This window comes from Serpula lacrymans (genome assembly GCF_000218685.1).
Source record: "Serpula lacrymans var. lacrymans S7.9 unplaced genomic scaffold SERLAscaffold_9, whole genome shotgun sequence".
Lineage (NCBI taxonomy): Eukaryota > Fungi > Basidiomycota > Agaricomycetes > Boletales > Serpulaceae > Serpula > Serpula lacrymans.
Genome location: NW_006763298.1, coordinates 829,202 through 847,405, shown reverse-complemented (window position 1 = coordinate 847,405; position 18,204 = coordinate 829,202). Strand labels below are relative to the sequence as shown.

The 18,204-nt window shown below is 42.9% G+C and overlaps 6 protein-coding genes across 6 annotated transcripts; 5 read left to right on the top strand and 1 right to left on the bottom strand.

Annotated features, from left to right (window-relative positions):
- Positions 1-484: 484 nt before the first annotated feature.
- Positions 485-2,086, top strand: SERLADRAFT_409448 (uncharacterized protein; the record flags this gene model as incomplete). Its single annotated transcript, XM_007320109.1, has 6 exons — positions 485-743; positions 767-787; positions 875-926; positions 1,167-1,321; positions 1,858-2,004; positions 2,034-2,086. 6 exons carry the CDS (start codon positions 485-487, stop codon positions 2,084-2,086), a joined length of 687 nt encoding a protein of 228 aa, XP_007320171.1.
- Positions 2,087-5,108: 3,022 nt separating this feature from the next.
- Positions 5,109-7,390, top strand: SERLADRAFT_439703 (uncharacterized protein; the record flags this gene model as incomplete). Its single annotated transcript, XM_007320108.1, has 3 exons — positions 5,109-6,118; positions 6,164-6,334; positions 6,397-7,390. 3 exons carry the CDS (start codon positions 5,109-5,111, stop codon positions 7,388-7,390), a joined length of 2,175 nt encoding a protein of 724 aa, XP_007320170.1.
- A 5,213-nt stretch (positions 7,391-12,603) lies between these two features.
- On the top strand, positions 12,604-12,771 carry SERLADRAFT_350163 (uncharacterized protein; the record flags this gene model as incomplete). Its single annotated transcript, XM_007320107.1, has 1 exon — positions 12,604-12,771. A coding segment is annotated over one exon (168 nt), but the record flags the coding sequence as incomplete, so codon positions are not given.
- A 633-nt stretch (positions 12,772-13,404) lies between these two features.
- SERLADRAFT_471460 (uncharacterized protein) lies at positions 13,405-15,185 on the bottom strand (the record flags this gene model as incomplete). The annotated part of the gene is made up of 2 exons (XM_007320106.1): positions 13,405-15,028; positions 15,098-15,185. One exon carries the CDS (start codon positions 15,006-15,008, stop codon positions 14,205-14,207), a length of 804 nt encoding a protein of 267 aa, XP_007320168.1.
- Positions 15,186-15,610: 425 nt separating this feature from the next.
- On the top strand, positions 15,611-16,051 carry SERLADRAFT_471457 (uncharacterized protein; the record flags this gene model as incomplete). Its single annotated transcript, XM_007320105.1, has 1 exon — positions 15,611-16,051. One exon carries the CDS (start codon positions 15,638-15,640, stop codon positions 15,812-15,814), a length of 177 nt encoding a protein of 58 aa, XP_007320167.1.
- Positions 16,052-16,160: 109 nt separating this feature from the next.
- SERLADRAFT_471455 (uncharacterized protein) lies at positions 16,161-17,846 on the top strand (the record flags this gene model as incomplete). The annotated part of the gene is made up of 3 exons (XM_007320104.1): positions 16,161-16,293; positions 16,351-16,717; positions 16,782-17,846. The coding sequence occupies 3 exons, from the start codon at positions 16,276-16,278 to the stop codon at positions 17,624-17,626; spliced, it is 1,230 nt and encodes a 409-aa protein (XP_007320166.1).
- Positions 17,847-18,204: the final 358 nt, after the last annotated feature.

Below are 18,204 nucleotides of genomic sequence, written 5' to 3'. Positions count from 1 at the left end.
TTTTTTGCACATTGCAATCACTAAAAAAGGCAAAAGCAAGCGGGCTTGTGTTGAAGACGGGCCAAATGACTCACAAGGTGAAGTATCACAAACCCACCCATTGGAGGCCCAGCAGATCAAAGATCTCATGCAGCCTAACCAGCAGGTTCTCAAGATGGACGTGAAGTGACTGAAGCCATACAATACAAGAGCCTCAGAGTACAGTGTAAAATAGATGAGATGAAGAAAGGGGAGCAGGTTGAGATTGCCAGGTTGCAAATGGAACAGGACATAAGGATGGAGGAGTTGTGGCAACAAGGACACAAGGTTGAGTGAGGTTGAAGCCACTATCAACATGGAGTTAAAGAGACTCCATATAATGCTACAAATGGGCATCATTGGGCCAGGTGTTAATGTGTCATTAAACCAGCAGCAGTTTGGGTCCACCCACAATATTCAGGTTTCCACTTCCACCATATTAACATCTCTGCCACCCACACAAGACATGACTGGGGCTGCAGCTGCACCATTGTTGCCTCCACCTGGTCTGATGAACATGCAGAGTCTTCTACACACTCTGTCTCCTCCCGCTGACAACAACTTTGGCAATATGTCTTACAACAACAACACCAATATGCCTGGCCAATACACATCTTACAATGAGAATTATACACCTGGCCAACATGCATCTACTCCATACCACCACCACCATCATGCACCTGGCCAGATTACCTCTCACATTACTATTGAAGAAGACAATACTGGTGATATTCATTACAATATGTAGTTGTTCTGGTACTGTCTGCATGTATGTGTTATGATAGACACTTACAGCACCAATCTTAGTGCACCCTTTACTTTTACTTTTACTATACTTTTACAACCAACACTGTAGTCAACAATTTTGAGGTTATGTGGGAGAATAACAAGCTGGTAATTACATTGAGGTTAGCCTTCAGATACTTGTGTTTCAATCTGATAAACTTTCCTGTGTATACAAAGAATAGTTAGATTTCCTGTCGTAGAAGGTTTTCCCATAATGGCTAGGTTTCTGGAAAAGATTGAAAATTTGTTCCATCTACTAAGAAACACCTATTTTGCCAAACTGGACAGACTTGTCTCCTGACCCAAAGTTTAGCTGCTTTTTTATCATCTTGAGTAGGTGCCTTGATGACATTATCATAAAGGGACACCACACTGTGGTGGCAGCAATTATGCTTGGCTTTATACACCTCATCCCAGCATTTTCTGAGGGGCAAACAACTCGTCTGTTATGAGAAGGCCCTTCTGCTTGCTGGGCATGTGGGGAAGCGGATGATTGGGAAAGTTTCTACATTAATATGTGAGTATTCCACTATCTTCCATGCTTAATTGACTTACAAAATACAGTTTTGCTGACAGGAATCTATTCATGAGGCACATTGGTGGGGGAATTGGGCATATCAGGCAGCATATGAAGGAATTGTAAAACCCTTATCCCCTTTACCGAACTAACGGAGGGACGAAGGCTCAAATCAAACAAGTAGCGTTACAAGATAGCGATTGAGAATTAATCAACAACTGAGGAAAGTATGTACATGGTGGTCTACTATATATATGTTTCTGAAAGTCAGCCATGAGGTGCTGACTGATATAACATGCAGCAGCCATGAGGCGCTGACTGATGTTCTTTGTAATGGTTCTAGACTTCTGTCACGTGATGGTCACGTGATCTGATATAACTACGTATTATGTTATCCGCGCTAAAGCAGCAGCTTAACATATCTTATCTGTCATGTGATCAGGTATCAGAGAAAAATGAAAAAGGAAACTAGCGCTCAGACTAGCGCTTCTGGTTCAAGTCGTGACAGGAATTGTATACCAACTCAGAAGATTCAGACTCAGAAGATGAAGTTGACAAGGACTCCAAAAACAGTGACACCGAGGGCGAGAGCGAAGATGAAGATGAGGATGAAGAGGTGGACAAAGAGGTGGACAAAACCCAGGATAGTGGTAGCAACCTGGGTCCAGACGATGGTGAAAATAGTGGGTTTGATGATGAAGGGTCTTTCTAGTAACTTGTACCAATATTAGCCTGTTGGCACTACAGCCTGAGAACCCTGTGTAACTGGAAAAAATTGACATGCATAATGTGTACTCATAAATACACTGATCTGATGCAAGACATGTTTTTTGGCTTCAGAGCCTGATATGAAATACCAGTGAGATCTGACAAAAAATTTACTGTGACATTCATTCAACTTTGTGTTTACCGACTAAAGCAAATGAACACAAGTGTCAATGGTTACATACACATAGTAAGGACAAGCTTCAAGGAAATTCATACAACACCCGGACACTGTCCAAGGTATTAGCCATGGTTTCAAGTTACATGCATAACTCAACTGCACCCACTGAAATTCCAGCCCAGTTGGCTATATCTGTTGTTAAGGCTTGGTTGCCATAATAACCTTATCTGCTCGAAAAAACAGCCAATTGAATTTCAACAGGTATTTGATCATTATTAGAGTTGTTGTAGTAAATAGGGTGGTGGTGAACATGTTCAAGAATCATGTCAAAAGTTGTGGGACTAACCTGTATTAAGTGCCGGAAATGTGCCTGGTTATAGCACCCCAACCATATTTGTAGATTAAACTGAGGTTTACATGGCACCAAAGGGTATGTGATGAAAACACGTGTTTCCCTAGTCCATCAACATAAATGGAAGTATTTGGTTAGTGCAATTTCAACATTGCTGATCTTGGCATTGCCAATACAGTTTATTTCCTAATAAAATAGAAACCATGGACACATGCTCTAAGTCATCTAAAGTCCCTGCTCACTGCACTGACACTCTCATTGGAGATGTTAAATCTGTCTTCCTCATCCTCATTGTCACCACTGACAGTGATTGCACGTTGATGGCTGATAAGTCAATGCAAGGCAGCTGTGAACACTTTATCAAGTCTCTGGTGTTTCTGGTTGGTTTTGAGTGCTAGCAGGCATGTGTATTGGTGGGGGACTGTCTGATAGCAAATCTAGGGTTTTGTTGCTTGCTGCTTATATATTGAGTAGTTAGGGTTCCAATGATTTTATTTCTGATAGTTAAAATAAACATTTGCTGATTTACTTCTGAGCAATGTTTTCAGAAATCCTGTAGGACTTGTGTATGCCTCTCCCAAAAACTTTGTGTAACTTTGTGTAGACTCTGAACACAGCTAGTGTTTTGAAGAAAGGAGCATATCATAAAAACTGGTCAGATATCTGTTAGCCAGAGCATGTTTCATTTGGAAAAATGGTTGGTATCAGAGGATATGTGTTCAATTCAACAAAAGTTAGTATTGAGAAATGGTACTTGAGCACTATATGTAGCAGTAATAGGGAGTCTAAAGTCAAACAAACATAGCTAGGATTAATGAGTCCCATATATATGAATTCTGGACACAAACTATACCTGAAGGTAGATTTGTGATGTGGTGGTTAGATATGGTGGGGGCATTCATAGCATTTATGCCAATGCAGATGGTGGCTAACAATAAACACAGCTTGTATTAGTGTCACATAAGATAACTGTGTGAAAAAAAACATACATTAAGCTAGTAAAATACTCATTGAGTGTTGTACTAGCTTGACTTTGTTGCAAAAGATAGAGAAAATACAAGTGACGCTGTAAGGAATCAATTTTTCTATTGCATTCCAGCCATGTGATGGCTATCCAACCCACTCCCTGTTACTCCTCTTGCTATTGGGCTAGAAGTTACAGCTAGTACTTTTTTACTTCTATCTTTCTTTTTCTCATCTTCCTTTCACATTCGTGTTCTATCATACTTACAATGTAGGAGACTACTCTCCCATCCCCAAGAAAATATCACAATGGCATAACTCTGATCAAGAGCTGTGCTCAGGAATACATGGGTGAGAGATTTATCAGCAATACAGACTATGATTCAGTGCCTTCCCATGGGGTCACTAATCCAGCCAATTGTACATCCCTTACCAGAAATTATTCTCACGTTATTAGTAATTCTGATAGATCACACCACTTCTTCTCTTTTTACTATCGGCTAGTCGTTTGGTTGGACCATTTTCTTATTCTTTCTCTTTTCTATCCAACCTTTACTTTTCATTATATAAGGAGTAGATACTTGATGTATTATTCCTTAGTTCAATATTAGTTTGGATTTGCATTTATACCAGTACTCTGATCCACTGCCTTCTACAATCTCAGAACATGTGTCCCTCTTAACTGCAATTGTAGCAATTCCCTTTGAATCTGCACATCTATTTGCCCTAGATGTGTTAATATCCATAGGCATAGGGGCCCCCTGCCCTAGTTGCAGCCCAAATGGCTTGAACCTGTGAGAATGATTCTGATTTTATGGTGATGACCCTGTAACAACCAAGAGTTATTTACTCTGGTGCACACAGGAACACACTATAAAGAAGATGATGGGGAGTGGTTACCCCTTAGGCTGCAGTGAGTTAGTTGTGCTAGACAACAGGAGGACTCACTGAGTCCTTCCCCATGTATTGCTCTTGTATATATACTAAAATACATGAGGTACTGTACAGTTGTAAATAAAGTTCAAAGTCCAATGTCTAGCATGTGACCAGTCACATGATGAGTCTAGACACTGGTCAGGTGATGTGTCACATGACTGTTCATGTGACTATGAAAAGTCGAAAATGTAAAGTAAAGTAAATGGTCACATAACTGATCATGTGACTTGGAAAATAAAAGTAGAAGTACAAAAGTGAAGCGTAAGTAGGTGCTGGTATGTTAATTGTAACACCTATAATCTGTCCAACCAATCCAGTACTTAGAGACCAAAACAACGTGGAGTTGTTGCGGTTTTATTAGTTACAATTGTTACCTACATTTCAAACTTTTGCATTCCTCTGACCAGGCCGTGCATTCGCATCCGCCAGTTGGTATAATAACTGACAGTTTAATAAGCGGGTTGATCTGAGACAACTGTTCAGACCTCAGACTTTACTATAGTTTTTTAGCTACCTTTTATTAGAACAGTTTACATACACAGTAGTAGGGAACGGAAGAGGATCCCTTTACCTGAAAAGAGAAGACAGAAAAAGGAAACTACAAAATTGATGTGTTGATCCAGACTTGTCATCTGGGGAACCGTATTTGTATGCCCTTTGTTGAAGAACCAAGAAGCATCTGGTCGTTCCTTGATCCCACTCCCAAACCCAAACAGAAAACACCAGAACCACACCTCTATTCCCCCCACAACAAATCCTATCCTACCACACCCCAATCGACCAATATGTCATTCGAAGCATGGAGGGAGACGAATCCAGAAATCCTACCCCCGTCAACACCAGGGATGGGAATGCACGAATTAGGAGAGGCCCTACCGCCTACTCCGCAAAGAGAACGATCGCCCTCGCCAGAGTTGAGGCGCATGCAGAATCTAGAGATGATGGTCCGAATGGCCATAACAGCCACAATCCAGGACAACAATGCAGAATGGGAAAGACGATTCCTGCAAAGAGATGCAGAAGTTGCAGGCTTGCAGAGAAGGCTCACAATGCAACTGCAGCAGCAGCAGCAGCAACAGATGGGCCGGCCTACCGAACACAAAGCCAGCTACAGAAAAACTGCATTGGCCAAGCCTGAGCCATATGAGGGCAACAAAAAGAAGTTCCGGAACTTCTTTGAATCACTACAGCTTCATTTTGGAGCAAACCCAGAATACTTCTGGATAGAGGTCAATAAAATCAATTTTTCCCTATCCTATATGACAAGTGGAGAGGCGGCAGCACTTAGAACAGAATGGGTGGAAAGAAAGATGCTGGCAGACGAAAGGACAGACATCGAAGAAATGGAACAATTGGAAAGCTGGGCTCATTTCGAGTCCATGCTAAAGGACCATTTCCAAGATGCATTTGAAGAGGAAAGAAGCAAGTACAAAATCATGTACTTAAAACAAGGTACTCTCACTGCGCAAGAATACTTTGTAAAATTCAAAGCAACCAGACAACGCGCAGGATACAATGTGAAAGGGAATGAACAATTCCTGATCACATTGATCAGAAACAATATCAATGCTCCATTGATTAAACAAATCATCTACTCGGGAAACATCCCAAAAACATACACAGAATGGAAAATGAGGATCATCACCAATGATCAATTATGGTGAGATCAAGCAGAGAACGAGCGGATGATGAAGGGTATGGCCAGCGGCAGCTCTGGTTCTGGAAACCGGGGACCCAATGGTTGGTACCGAGGAGAGGGCACTTCGGAGAAGAAGGCCGAGACAATGGAAGATAAGAAAGATGGGACTGGAACCACCTATAGTGGAGCCGGTCAAAGAATGGAAGTTGATAAAGCGAAGTACCGAGCAGAAGGCAGGTGCTTCAAATGTGGAGAAAAGGGGCACAGAGCCCAAGACCATAAAGAAGGAGGCAGCGCAGCTGCAAAGCCAAAGTTCAACCTTCGAGCTATGTTAGAAGGAATAACGAAAGAAGAGCGGGACGAACTGCTCCAGGATTTTTAAAGAGGCCGGCTGTGACTCCTCGTCAGACCGAGCCAAAAAACATTGCAAATGTAAATAGATATGCTTCTCTCTCTGTTGACAATCTTGATGCATGTAACACCGATGAAAATGAAATTGCATTATTTAAAAATGCACAAAATCTGAAACAGAAAGAGCAATCTAAAGAGGAGAGCCTGAAAGGGAAATGGGCTGAAGAGATTCCCAAAACAGAAACAACTAAGGTACAGAATGAAGCGACTCAATTGGGTAGCGCTTCTGACACTGATACCTTGACACGTTCTGAAGAGGTCAGGCACACCTTTGATAAAAACCTAGAAGCGGCGCGCAAGGTACCTAAAGGGGATAGGACCATGAAAAGCGCAGCAAAGAAGGAGACAACTGAATTACAGAAGGCGGTGACTCAATTGGGTAGCACCAATAATACTGATACTTCAATCAGCTCCAAAGAGGTCAGGCACACCTCTGATAAAAACCTAGAAAAGAAAGTACCATGGACGGCTGCATGGATAGCGGAAAGGCTGAGAGACCAAAAGGAAGAAAGATCTATTGGTATCTTAAATAGCTGGACCCATAAAAAACAAGGAAAAGAAGTAACTGCAGAGTTAATCAAAGAATTAAACGCTTTACCAATCCACAAAACGGTATTAGCATTGGAAGAATTGAGAAAGCCTAAACAGTTCATTAGAGGCGCTCAAGAAAACCAAATGAACATTACCTGCAGACTTACAAACCTCGGAACGCATCAATCAACGACGATAGATGCATTATTAGACAGCGGCTGTACCGGAAGTTGCATACATTCAAGATTTGTTGAGGAACAGGGATATAAAAGGCAAAGAATCCCTAGACCAATTCCAGTCTATAATGCTGACGGCACCCTTAACGGGACGGAAGCATCAAAGAATTTATGAAACTATTAGTGGAGATAGACGACCATGCCGAAAGACTTCAACTGGCGGTTACCAATCTTGGAACCGATCGAATGTTTCTAGGCCATGAATGGTTAAAAAAACATAATCCCACAATAGACTGGAACAAATCAAACCTAAAATTCAACAGATGTCCGAATGAATGCAACATGATGGTACGATTTATAGAACCGGAAGAAGATCTGAAAACCTATTGCCCAGAGGTCAATCTTATAGAGAGGGGTAGAATTCTACAAATTAACATTTTAAATGTCGAAGATACATCAATTCCAAATGTCATACATCAGATCCGCGCTCACGGCACCACATCATAACAATTAGCCAAAGCAGCAGGAAAAGATCAAAAGACAGGAGGATTTGAAGGGATAGTACCAAAACACCTTCACGACTCTAAAAATGTGTTTGATAAAAAAGGATTTGATACCCTCCCAGAGAGAAGACAATGGGATCATGCAATAGAGTTAACTCCTGGAGATCACACGATAGACTGCAAAGTCTATCCATTAGCAAAAGGAGAACAAAAACAGTTGGATGCCTTCCTAAAAGAGAATTTAGAATCAGGATGCATCTGACCAAGTAAATCTCTGATTGCTTCACCGTTCTTCTTCATTAAGAAAAAAAGATGGAAAATTCCAACCCGTCCAAGATTACCGGAAACTAAATGAAATCACCATCAAAAATCAATATCCGCTACCCCTGATTAATGAACTTGTAGACAAGCTCAGGGGAGCCAAATTCTTCACTAAACTAGATATCAGATGGGGATATAACAATATCTGGATCAAGGAAGGAGACAAACACAAAGTGGTGTTCAGAACAAACAGAGGACTATTTGAACCCTTAGTCATATTCTTTGGACTGACGAACTCACCCGCAATGTTCCAAACAATGATGAACTCCATCTTTAAAGACTTAATAGAAGAAGGAAAGGTAGTGATCTACTTAGATGACATTATGATCTTCACAAAAACAATCGAAGAACACCGAGCAATGATGCAACATGTTCTTCAGATCCTGAGAAAGAACCATTTGTACCTAAAACCAGAAAAATGTGATTTCAAAGAAACCGAAACAGAATATCTGGGATTGATCATCTCAGAAAACAAAATTTGCATGGATCCGGTGAAAGTCAAAGGAATCTTAGATTGGCCAGAATGCACAACCAAGAAGCAGGTGCAGGCCTTCTTAGGTTTTGTAAACTTTTACAGAAGGTTTATCAAAGGATTCAGAGCAATCACAAAACCACTTACCCAACTTACCGGTAAAGAAGAGTTCAAATGGGGAAACAAGCAAAAAGAAGCATTTAAAGAGATAAAGAAAAGAATTAGCTCAACCCCAGTATTAGTTCTACCGACCAATGATGGTCAATACCGAGTCAAAGTGGATAGCAGTGATTATGCTTTAGGAGCGGTGCTCTCCCAAGAGCAAGAAGGAGTCTGGAAACCAATAGCCTACTTGTCAAAATCTCTAAACGAGACAGAAAGAAACTATGAGATTTATGATAAGGAACTATTAGCAATCATGACAGCTCTAGAGGAATGGCGTCATTATTTAATGGATGCTGCAAAGGAATTTGAGATTTGGACAGATCACCAAAACCTCACGTACTTTAAACAACCTCAGAAGCTAAACAGAAGACAAGCTAGATGGGTCAGCGAACCAGCTAACTACCATTTCATGCTTCACCATAAACCAGGAGCTACCCACATCAAAGCGGACTTACTGTCCAGACGACCAGACAACGATAAGGGAGAGAATGATAATGAAAATGTTGTAGTTCTCAAAAATGATCTATTTAGAATTAATATGTCTCTAACGGGAAAATAAAGGCAAGAAATGGAAGGATCACAAAAAGAGACAATAGAGACATATAAATGGATCAGTAAGAGAATGAACAACGTAGATGAAGTGGTAAAAAAGATGGAAGGAAAGGTACGAGATCAAGAAGACGGTTGGTGGACAGAGGAGGGGTTAATATATTTCAAAGGATGAATGTATGTTCCGAAAGACCGGAAACTTTGAGAAAAGATCATCAGAGAAAATCATGATTCTATCATTGCTGGTCACCCAGGCCGGTACAAGATGAAGGAGTTGATTACCAGAACGTACTGGTGGCCTTATATGGATAAAGACATCCAAGAATATGTAATGGGATGCAAAACCTGCCAAAGAACCAAAATAGACCATCAGAAAAAGGCAGCACCACTACACCCAAATGAGATCCCAAGCCACCCCTGGCAAATCATTTCAACAGATCTCATCGGACCGTTACCTGAATCCAAGGGCCACAATATGATAATGGTAATTGTTGATCAATTTTCCAAAATGATTAAATTATTACCAACTCATGCTGAACTAAATTCCGAAGGAGTAGCGAGATTATTCCGAGACAACGTCTTCAGACATCACGGACTACCTGATAAAGTCATATCGGATTGGGGAGTCCAATTTGTCTCAATCTTCATGAAAGATCTCTATACATTACTCAGAATAAAAGGAAATCCATCCACTGCATATCAACCTCAAACAGATGGACAAACGGAGAGAATCAATCAAGAGGTTGAACAATGTTAGTTTTGGTGATTCTGCACCTTTGTGCTACCTATATATTTTCATTCCTTTCTCTATCTATTCTTCTATCATTCACTATTGATTGTGTTCTCTATTATTTCGCCTTTGTGGCTGCTTTGTTTACCTTTGTTTACAAAACTTCGGACAGTATTGCAGAGTCCAATGCTTCCTATTCTCTAGTTACTCACATTGGACTCTAGTTCCAGTCCCTGATTGCTCTCAGCAAGTGGCTAGACACTTCCTTCAAGCTTTGTTCTTAATAAACAATACCTCAGAATTTTTGTAAATCATAAACAAGATGATTGGGCAGAATGGTTACCGTTAGCGGAGTTTTCCTATAATAACAAAGAACATTCGGTGTCGATGTTGAGAACTGTTGTTAGAAAACCACACACAAAAACAAACTAACACACAATCCTCCCAGATTCCACGGAACTTGTTTATGGGCTTTGCCTCCTAGAACAGTGGGTGCTCTGGTTGTTCATGGGGTGGTATGTATAAGGATCCTTCAAAGTAAAACCCAGAGATGTATGGGTGTGGGTTTTGAGGAGGAGGGATAGTTGAATTTATAGAAGATAGGTGCTTAGTGACGAGTATAGATAAGCACTACCTTGCTAATCGTAGCACAAGGTAGGTTTGAGAACGACAATATGACGAGGTTCCCAGTGATAGCAGGCTCCTGACACACAAACTGTAGTGCTCAGAAGGACTCTAATCGAAAGGGATGACAATGACTTCAAAAGTGGGAAGTGACAATGACAGCAGTTGACAGTGGTAGAAGTGGGAAGTGTTGTGACCACACTGGATCACAAGTAGCAGAGTAGTGAACTTGAGAGTAGAGAAGAAGTCTGGATTGGAGTTCTTGTTCTTTTTACAAGGTAAAATACAGGGGTTTATATAGTAAAAGAAAAGTAGGCTATGCACAGTATAGCTGTGCAAAAAGAATGAGAAAGAATATGAAGGAAGGAATGTACGCTGACAAATCCTGCGTAGGTAGTACAGGATAAGATTGTCAAAAAAAGGAAAAGAAAGGGATAGAACAATAAATGCTGTGAGTAATGTCACAGGTTTGTACAGCCATAGAGTAAAGTCCAATAGCAAAAAGAGAGCAGGAAAATCATGATGTCATGGGAAGATGCAGTAAAAAAAGGGCAAGGCAAAACACTATCAGTATCAACACAGTTCCTTTATTGTCAGTCAGGCATTCTAAAAAAATATGTGTCCATAAAAATGATTCAAAAATCAAAAATAATCGCACTGTAAATGAATGTTCTGCTGAAGAAAAAGAAACTGGAGCCACCGGTCCACCACCTAGTCCAAATCCGACAGTTCCATGGCCTTACCAATGGACTGGTTGTGTTGGACCACCTGATCAAACGAGGGAGGGAGAGGAGTAGTTCCAACTTGGAACAAGTGAGTCCCAGGCAGCGTGTGATAGGTGTAGCTGTAGCGAAGACAATGGACAAAAGATAAGTGTACCCAAGTGAATGGGACAGCGATGAACATGGGTGACGCAAGGGGATGAACCTTCTCCAGCTCAAAAACTACCCACCCACGCTCCAACCAGGCAAGACGAGCGACCGATGTTTTGATAGTATATGATGGCAGATCGACGTCATGAAGATGGACCTGTTGCCCTATTTGGACCGGCCGCCGGGGCTTTGCTGATATCAGCAGTGGCATGTGGTAGTCAATGGATCGGCAACGGAAGCGGATAGGAAGTGGTGACATCAGAAATGGTGGGGGTGCAAATAAGATGAGGAGGAGGAGGGTGGAGGTGACGAAAAAGTGGATTAGAATGGGGATCCAGAAACGACCGTCAGGTGAGAATAAAAAGGAGAAGAAGGGGCCCATGGTGGGGCTAGGCAAAGGAAGGGGAGTAAGGGAAACAACAAAAGCGAGGGCGCAATGCAATGTGTAGCCAGTGGCGACGCGAAAATTTGCCGAAATGCCGAAATGCGGAAAGTACCGGATGGAAAAGCAAAGGTGAGCGTGACTGGATTGCCTAATAGAGGTGGTGCTGATCAGCCACAAGTTCAAAAAGGGCAATATTAATTACTATTCCACGTGGCACTGTGCCTGTGTGGCGCAAAGGCGAGTCTTTTTGAATATTCGCTTCATTATTGACACCTGTCCATGCTACCAATCAACTTTGGTGCATGACATCGGCTACTGGTCATAGCCCTTTTTATGGAAACTACAGACAACATCCAAAAGTAGCTGAAGGAGTCAAAAAGATGGTGAAGAATGAGAGTGCGGAAGAGTTCGTAGAAAGGATGAAGGAGGTGCGAGAGAATGCGGAGAAATCTCTGGCAAAGGCAGCCGAGATTATGAAAAAATCATACGATAAAAACAAAAAAGACAGTGTGGAATACCAACCCGGAAATAATGTTTACATCGAAGCAGAGCATATCAACACTGATCGACTGTCAAAGAAGCTCGACGACAAATGACACGGACCCTTCGTAGTCGAGAAAAAGACTGGACCAGCAGCCTATAAACTCAAACTGCCTGGAAAATGGAAAAATATCTACCCAGTCTTTAACGAAAAGCTTCTACACCCCTACAAAGAACCAACATATCCGGGACAAAGGAAACCAAAGCCACCACCACCTGCAGAAGTAGATGGACAAAGAGAATATGAAGTTGAACAAATACTTGACTCACGATTGAAACGTGGCAAGTTAGAATATCTGGTTCATTGGAAAGGCTACGGGAAAGAACGATCTCAATCTCCTGAATCCTTATCTGATGTAGAGACACTTATCATACTATATCTAATCAGCATGTAGTATTTATCTTATCTCATCACGTGACATTAGGTCACCTGATTACTCATCACACATGTGTTATCCTCATGTTTCTCAGTCAGCGCCTCAAGGCTGACATGCCTCATTACATATATAAGTGGTCAATCTTCATTGTACATACCTTAGCTTTTGATTTCCTCTCTATAAACAAATTCAACTACCTGCTGAGATTCGACGCCTTCACTCCGTTAGTTCGGCATAAGTGAAGACGTTATACCTAGTCATGCTCAGCTTGGGGTTTAAAATATTTTTCAATCTTATCTTTGAAGTCATCCCAGGAGGGCCACATGTTCGTGGAGTAGCACTCCTGAAGTCTAACTTGGGTGTATTGACCCACCATAGCTCCTTAGAGCCTTGACAGTACGGCAGTTCAGAGCTCAAAGTCATTTTCAAAGGCCACATAATTGGCCTTCACCCAAATCTGGAGCTTAATCCACCATTCAGCAAATTTTGCTCAGCCTACGTCAAAATACTGGGGTTGGCAATGATCTCAGCCTTTGTGTTGTACACTATTTCTGCTCCATGGTTTCAGGGGGGTGTGCCTGAAGCTCTGTGAGTTGCATGGTCAGCGCAACTATTTGCCTCCGCATTTGCTGCAGGAGGGCAGCATTTGGGTCATCAGATGATGACATGCAGACTTGTTCTCTTTGTAAAGTAAAAACAAATGTAACTGGGGGTCCCCCACCTGCTATCTGCAGATCTACCCCATCGTCCGCTACAAAACTTCTTATTACTCCTTCTATCTCCCTGTCGCACTCGCCATGCACATGTGCCACGTTCCTGCCTCTTACACCCACTCTGGCAAGGTCGTCTCTCCCTACAAGCTAGCGCTCGATATCCTCCTCCCTCTCGGTGAATACTTCCAAATCCAAGATGATTTCCTCGATTACTCTGGCACGCCTGAGCAGATTGGGAAAGTCGGGACTGATATCATCGATAATAAATGCTCATGGTGTATCAACGTTGCTCTCTCGGTGGCGACTCCTGAGCAACGCAAGGTGCTTGATGAGAACTACGGGCAAAAGGACTCACAGAAGGAGGCACGCGTGAAAGCGTTGTACGAGGAGATTAACTTGCGTGAACGGTATCGCAAGTACGAGGAGGATGCGTACCAGCGAGTTACGAGTTTAATCGACACTATCCCAGAGGATGAGCAGGCCGGTGCGCCTGAAGGAACGGTGGTAAAGAGAGAGGTGTTCAGGAGCTTCCTGAACAAAATCTATAAAAGAACGAAGTAAACATATAGAGATTAGAAGATAACTGCTATGTTGAGTGCGTTGTATATGTTTTGTATCTCTTAATGACAAATACTATCCGTGTTGCAGTTTTAGTAATTTCAGATGCACTTCGGAGTCGTCGTGCGGAGTCTACAAGTGTGTTATACTTTAATGAAAGTAAGAAATAGGAAACGATGACTATTTTACTTCATTCAGCAGTTCTGCAAGCTTCAGAGCTTCCTGATCTCCCATCCCGCATTTCTCTCTTAACTCTTGAATAATGGGACCGTTTTCCTTTGTGACTTGTCTGGTCTTCTTTCCACATTGTCCATCGATGGTATGGACAACGTACGTAAACCACTCAAGCCTCTCCACATTCCAAGATGGCCTCCTGTAATAATCCCGTATCACATCGCGCATCTTTTGCTGGGAAACGTTGTAGACATCGGCATATCCGTTTCTCCTCCCTGTCGTTGATACAATGCAAGCATGCGCTTGTGGGTGCATCCCGTAACCCCTAAACGCGCTTTCGTTGTTCCTCCACCATTCCTCTAACTTATTACTGATCTGCCCATCGCTCATTTCATTCGCCGTAATCTCATTCTCTAGCGCAGTGATAGCGACGACGATAGGAACCTGCCCTCGACAAAACACTTCGTGGAAGAGTCTCCAGTTCTTCTGCGATGCTTCCTTGAGCCGCCCACGCATGCAGAAAATCAAGAGGCTGACGCCGCCCTGGGTGGACAAGGCTTGGACAAGCTGGTATAACTGCACTATGGCAGCTTGCTTTGCCACCTTTCCTTCCTCTCCCTCGTCCAGTCCTGCAGTATCATAAAGCATGAAGTCGCGGCCATGGATGTTTGCCTTGAACGCAGTGTATTGGAACGTACAACCGCTGGCTCCGCCGGAGATCATTGCGATTGAGTCACCTGCAATTAGGTTTATGATTGAACTTTTGCCAGCGCCTGTCTCTCCGAACAAGATCACGTTGGGCGGGTGCATATCTATCGAGTAGATGGTCTCTGTGAAAATAGTTGACTTTTCTCATCAGTGTTTATGTCGAATAATGGGAGCAGGACGTTAAACTTCACCTTAAAAGGTATGAAAATATGGTTACGATGTGAGATGTTCACAGTGGACGGCTAAGAGATTTAGCAGGAGTTTTCAACCCCCAAGCTCATATAAAAGTTATTCAGTCGTTACTTCAATTTGAATACAGGGCATCAACGTGTTGTTCCTTTGCCAATTCGAGCGAGATACCAGAGCATACAACCCTTAACCCTCCCACACTTTTCCCATCCAACAAAACATGTTCCTCATTCCAGATAACACGAAGCTGCCCTATTTGTCTGCGCCCATATATCAGCTATCAAGGCGTCTGTGATAGGAAGGCACTAACTTGCGAAAGCCTATTGGTAAGTGTTATCCCATCACATATTTCTAGCGCCCCAAGCTGCTTCCTACATATCGATCAAGGGTCCACGAGGCCCAGTGCAATTCCAGCTGACTAGGAGTGCAGAGCGCTTTGAAAACAATAACCTATATAAAGCAAGATGAGCGTCTCTTATTGTTGTTTGGACAAATTGATATTCTCACCTGTCCTCAGGGGGGCAAGACCGGACTCGCGATTGATGCCTTTAAGCACCATTGTATGCAATCAGATAAGGGGAGTCAGCGCTAATATCAACAAGCGCCAGGATGAAAGGAACGGCGGTGATTACGAGAGAGAGAAAAGTCTTTCAGAGGCATTTGATAGGGTTAAGATAAGAGAGGAAGTTTCATCTCTTCATGTCTGGGGGATCTCCTGAACTCCATCAACTGCGCTTCATAGAAACACACACCAAGGGAAAGCTCACAAGAAACATCACATGAACTTCTCGTATTCCCATTCCGCAGTTTGTTCGCTGATCAGACAGAATGGGTAACCAACGTGTAGGGTGGTTCGTTCTTCCGGCTACATGGCGCTATCAGTCCTTAGTTCTGACTCGAAATGGTGGGATACATACCCCACGAGTTTGTCGTGTTGAGCTGTGGACAAGCCCAGAAGGATGTTAAGGGCCAACTGTGTTCCTTCATTACAATTTCCCTGCTTCCATCATGACCACGGGATAGTCTTCCGACAATAAATATTCGGCATCAAGCGTCTTATATGTTACCCCTCCGCCCAGTCAAAAGTTACCAATCTGGACACCTCTAAAGTCATAAAACGCCTTTGAACCCATTCAAATATTTACGCACCTGTCGATATCGGTCAAGTTTATCGCATAGAATGATGTCTAGGATTTCGGTGAGCTATCGTGTCAAATAGATAGCAATAGTCGAGAGAACTCACCAGTAACGTAAGAATTTAACTAACAGCTACATACGACCATCCAGCTCACAAAAAGAAGAGAGAGTAGTCAGTCAAGGAGAAATCGCTCGGGGAGGAAGCTCTTATGAGAGAGTCACTCAAGAAAGAGTCCCTCGTAAAGACGCTCAAGTGGTCCCCCAAAGAGACGCTCTACAAGGAGGAGCCGCCCACAAAGACGCAGCTCATGGAGCTCCTCACAGAGATGCGGCTCAAAAAGGAGTCATTTACAGAGATCCCAATCAAGGAGTTAGTCACAAGGATGTCACTCGTGGAGAGAGTACACCCGGTACAAGCACTCATACAACCCCCAACCGTGCTATCCATCCAGATAAACCATTTTCTGAAGGGGAACATGGTTCAGGTGAGTGTAAAACTTGTCGTGAGATAAATACAACGAATCTCACTTTCTTTTAATAATGATACAGTAACCTCACCCTTTCCCCTCCAGCATTCTCTACAAAGCTCTCCCGCCATCGCCAACGTGCTCATCTTCGGTGAATCGGGAACAGGAAAGAGCTCGATCTTGAACATGATCGCCGGATCGGACATCGCTGTCACATCTAACAGCGCACTGGGCTGTACCTTCGAGAGCGTTGGATACACTGTCAACATCAATGGCTCCCCATACAGGCTCTGGGACACTGCCGGGTTGAATGAAGGAGAACAGGGTAGCGTCCCTGCAGAACAAGCAATTAGAAATCTACAAGACCTCGTGCAGAACATGAAAGAAGGCGTGTCTCTACTTGTGTATTGCGTTTCTGGAGGCCGTTTCAAAACCATCTTGAAGATCAACTATGACCTGTTCTATGCCATCATCTGCCAGGCAAAAGTTCCAATCGTGGTCGTGGTGACTGGACTGGAAAATGAGGACCCTATGGAGTCGTGGTGGGTAGAGAACGGGGCTGAGTTCAACAGGCGACAGATGGAGTTTGCTGGTCACGCCTGTGTGACTATAACTAGGGGAAGAGCGATGAGAGATGGAGGATACATATTCGACAAGGAATTCGAGGAATCCAAGATAGCCATGCGAGAACTGATTCAACGTTGTTGCTCCCCTACAGCATGGAAAGTCGACGGGCGACTCTGGTTGGGAGAGATAACCAATCAGCTGGCGACCTACAATGAAGTGAGGGAGAAAGGAACTGCTGTGTCTAGGACGAAGGAGTCACCTAATACCACTGCTGTATACGGTTTTTTGAAAACCGTCTTGAACGTGTTGGGATGGCTAACAGCACCAACACGAGCTGAAGAAAGCAGACAAACGCGTTAGTATACGCACTTGTATGGCAGGCCTGTAAAAAAAACTGGCTTAATTTAGCAATGTAGATAGATGCGCAGATGATGATAGGAAACATGCACGATTGCCTTGACGTAGTGCCACAGATTACGACGAGATGATCCAAGTAACAAAACTTTTTTTGCTACTGAGGAAACGGGGGCGTTTCATTCAGGAGCACCATATGGTCAACTATGCATAACATGTTTTTCTATTTTCTTGAGCCGTATAAACATAAGGAAAACTGGCGTCGAATGGCCTGGAGCTCTGAACCGAAAATTAAATCCATAAGAAAACTGACGAATACCTGTGTTTATCGTGTCACTTCTACATTTATTAACTTTAACTCTACAATGTCATGTCGCCTCATCATGGTTAGTCCCAATCTGTAGAAATTGTGCATGATTGAGTCAAAACTTGCTTAGTGATGAGATCTGACATACCTACCAGAATAAACGAGCTGCTAGACCACGCATGTCAAGTATTCTTCCTCACAAACGAGCTGATATCAGTGGCTCCAATACATCCTCACGGTTCGCGTTCCCGTAGTACGTCGGTAGTAAGCCCACGTA